We start from the raw sequence: 3,602 nt of genomic DNA, 5'->3' as shown, positions 1-3,602 counted from the left end.
AGCCGGTTGAGCTATAGGCGCCGAGCCGGTAGTGAGACTCTTTTAGGCTCGTTGCTTTTGCTTCTGAGTGACAGTGATTAAATGTCAATCATTTTTCAGTGTTACTATGTAAAGTTGATAACTAATGACCAGTTCTAATTTTTGACAAATCAGAATAAGGATATATTGATACTTTGGTATGTAAGATTTATTCAGTCCTCACATGTGTGCTTTAGGCATATGTGTAATTTTTTTTTCCAGAAAAGATATAGAAAAATTCAAATATAACCAGAACTGTGTAGAATTGTTTAACAAAACCCCATGTATCTGTCATCAGTTTGAATAGCTTATTCATGGATTATTATAGTTTGCTTTATGCTCTGCCTACTTCTTCCATAATGTTTTGAAGCAAATCCCAGACATATCATTTTTTCTAAAGTTAATTAAAATTTTTGAGAGGCTATCTTGAGTTGTTTAAAGATTTTTGAGCTGATGTCTTTTGAAGAAAAGCAGTACTCTTTATTGGTGCTATAACATAAAGTGCATAAAACTTGTAGTTTAACAAATTGTAAAGATAATTGTTCTAAAGAAAACTGTATTCCACTGAGGAAACAGTTACTCAGGGTTTTCCTTTCCGGAGATAAGCACTATTCCTGTTTTAGTTCATAGTCTTCTAGTCTTTTTTCTAAGTGCAGATATTTGCACAAATCTAGATACAGATTGCACATAAATACATGCATTCCTATAACTACCACCCAAGTCAAAATCAACATCTCTTACTAATTGCAATCCCCCACCCCATCTACTATTCTGAATTTTGTAGTTGAAGTAGTGTTTTCTAAATGAATCCTTTCGTCTTAAAATATATCAACCTTAAACATTTGGAAAAATAAAGATTATTCTTTTTATGGAAAACTGTTGTATAACTAAGAAGTGATTTTTATGGAGAATTTAATGATGAAGAAAAATGCTTATAAAATATGAGAGAAGGCAGGTTATAGAAAGTGTAATTACATCTCAGACACAAAAATTTCATAGAAAAATAAATGCAAAGTATTAATGTTAAAATTTATCTTTCCTACTAGATCAAGCTTGTATTTGGGTTAACTTTTTATGAGTGAAATAATGTAAATGAAATTAATTAGCAAAGAACAACTAGAATGATTGAAGGTGACAGGCTAAGCAGTTTTGCTAAGTAGAGTAGCCATGTAGGGGTTCAAGTGCTCTTAAGAAAGCGGGTGGTGTCAGGTTCAGAATGAAAAGATAATTTTTATATAAAATAGATGGAATAGCTTTTAATGTTTTCTGTAAACATTATACATGACTTTCTATTTATTAAACTTGGGCTAATAGAAAAGTAATCTTTAGTACTGATGTGCTTGGTGATATTCTAGCCTCATTAACTCTCACTTAAATGATGGAATGTGTATATTTATTGTTGTCCTATTGCATTGTGAAGTGTTGAGTAATACTTGTTTCCTAATAGATAAGGCCTTTTATGAAAGCACACCTAAATCGAGATAAAGACAAAGAACTTTTAAAATTAACCCAGTACCTCAAAGAAATAGCGAAATTAGATGACTTTTTGGAGCTAAATCACAAATATTGGGAAAGGTAAGTGCTAATTGTTTCTTCATTTCCTTTTTACTCTAATGAATGAAAAAATTGGTGACCCTGCTAACTCTTAATTTTTATTTTTTTATCCTTTTTATTTTTTGGAGGCAGAGTCTAACTCTGTTGATTGGGCTAGAGTCCCATGACCTCATCTTAGCTCATATCAACCTCACATTCCTGAGCTCAAGTGATCCTGCTGTCCCAGCCTCCCGAGTAGCTGGGAGTACAGGTGCCTGCCACAACACTTTGGCTAGTTTTTCTATTTTAAGTAGAGATGGGGTCTTGTTTTGTTCAAACTGGTCTTGAACTCTTGACCTCAAGCTGTCCTCCTGCCTTGGCCTCTTAGAGTACCAGGATTACAGGCATGAGCTAGCAGTTAGTCGTAGATTCTTATTAAATAATAGCAAGAAAACTTGCTTTAAAAAGACAAGGTCTTGCCCTGTCATCTAGGCTGGAGTGCAGTGGCATGACTGTAGTTCACTGCAACCTACAACTCTGGGCTCTAGTAATCCTCCTGCCTCTGCTTCCCAAAGTGTCGACATTACAGGTGTGAACTATCATTCCCAGTACAAAATGTTTTCTAATCCAGTGACATCCCTCAAATAGTATTTTCCCCTTTTATCTTAATGTTTTACTTGTTTATCTATGCACATCTCATAAACTTTTTAATACTTGTAGTAGAGAGGACTTGAGAGATGACTACACCGTCATGATGCTACCTCTAAATAACTTTGTGAAATTAGGCCACTGCTTTATGAATCACATGGGAATATAATCCCTATTCCCATACTGTAACATTATAAAATATAAAATAGAATACATTGAAAAATTTTCTGAGTAGTGTTAAAAATTATAACTAACTTATGTGTGTAGCAGAAAAAGGAGAAAACTTACATTGAAAAAACAGTTACTCTTGATTTTTCTTTCTGAAGATAACTACTATTACTATCTTGGTATATAGTCTTCTAGTCTTTTTTCTAAGCACAATTCTGGATATAGATTGCATATAAACATCAAGATTTGGAGGCAGGGAAAAAACTCTAGAGAAGTGGAAGGGATTACTAAGTAATTTTTTTGGCATTAGATCTTTAAAGATCTGGTTCCAGTAATACCACAACAAAAGAACTGTAATAACACTTTGGCTTTTCAGAGTCTACTTTTGGCTTCTCAGATCATTTAGACTCATAGCTTCTTATTAAGAGTCTCATAATCCCAATCAAAAGATAAGGCAGGCATTTTTATATTTATCTTCAAATTGCAGATGATGTAACTGAGTTATAGAGACAGAAGATGTTTAGTGCCACAAAACAAGCAAATTGCCCCATAAAAATGTGTCCAGGAGCTGAGTGGGGTGACTCATACCTGTAATTCTAGGACTTTGGCAGGCTGAGACAGATGGATTAATTGAGGCTAGGAGTTAAAGACCAGCCTGGACAGCGTAGCAAGACTCCTGTCTCTACAAAAGTAAGAAAATTAGCCAGGCATGGTGGTACATTCCTGTAGTTCCAGCTACTTGGAAGGCTGAGGTGGAAGGGTCTCTTGAGCCCAGGAGTTTATGGTTGTAGTGAGTGACACCACTGCACTCTAGCCTGGGCACTAGAACAAAACACTGTCTCAAAAAAAAAAAAAAGTATCCAAGTTTGCTGGTTTTAAGAAGTCTTTCTGCATCCACACACCACTAGTTAATGTAGTTCACAATGTGAAAAGAAAACTTTGCTTATTTAGTAAATTCATATCTTGTGTCTTTTATATTCTTGATCAGACTCACTTAGCATTTTTGGCCCACTATATGTAAAAAAAATAAGTTCATTAATTAGGGCTTGAGTTATATTTAGAAATCGCCATATTAAGATAGCTAGACTTTTGTAATTTGGAAGTAAGGCAGTAGTATAAGGTGACCAGATTTTAACATTGATAGAGGGACACCATTGACTAGGGGGAGGGGGGATTGGTATTGGCTGAGCTGTTTATGGTTAGGGACCCTCTAGAGAGGTGGGGGCTACTTGTTT

At 34.8% G+C, this 3,602-nt stretch overlaps 1 protein-coding gene across 1 annotated transcript in view; it reads left to right on the top strand.

Annotated features, from left to right (window-relative positions):
• Positions 1-3,602, top strand: part of UBLCP1 (ubiquitin like domain containing CTD phosphatase 1) — a 19,963-nt gene that overhangs the window by 14,444 nt on the left and 1,917 nt on the right. The window contains exon 10 of the mRNA XM_012807686.2: positions 1,466-1,593. Within this exon, the coding sequence (XP_012663140.1) occupies positions 1,466-1,593 (128 nt within the window). The remainder of the gene's footprint in view (positions 1-1,465; positions 1,594-3,602) is intronic.

This window comes from Otolemur garnettii, unplaced genomic scaffold, assembly GCF_000181295.1.
Source record: "Otolemur garnettii isolate 467f Iridium unplaced genomic scaffold, OtoGar3 scaffold00003, whole genome shotgun sequence".
NCBI classification, from domain to species: Eukaryota; Metazoa; Chordata; class Mammalia; order Primates; family Galagidae; genus Otolemur; species Otolemur garnettii.
This window is presented reverse-complemented; position numbering and strand designations above follow the sequence as displayed.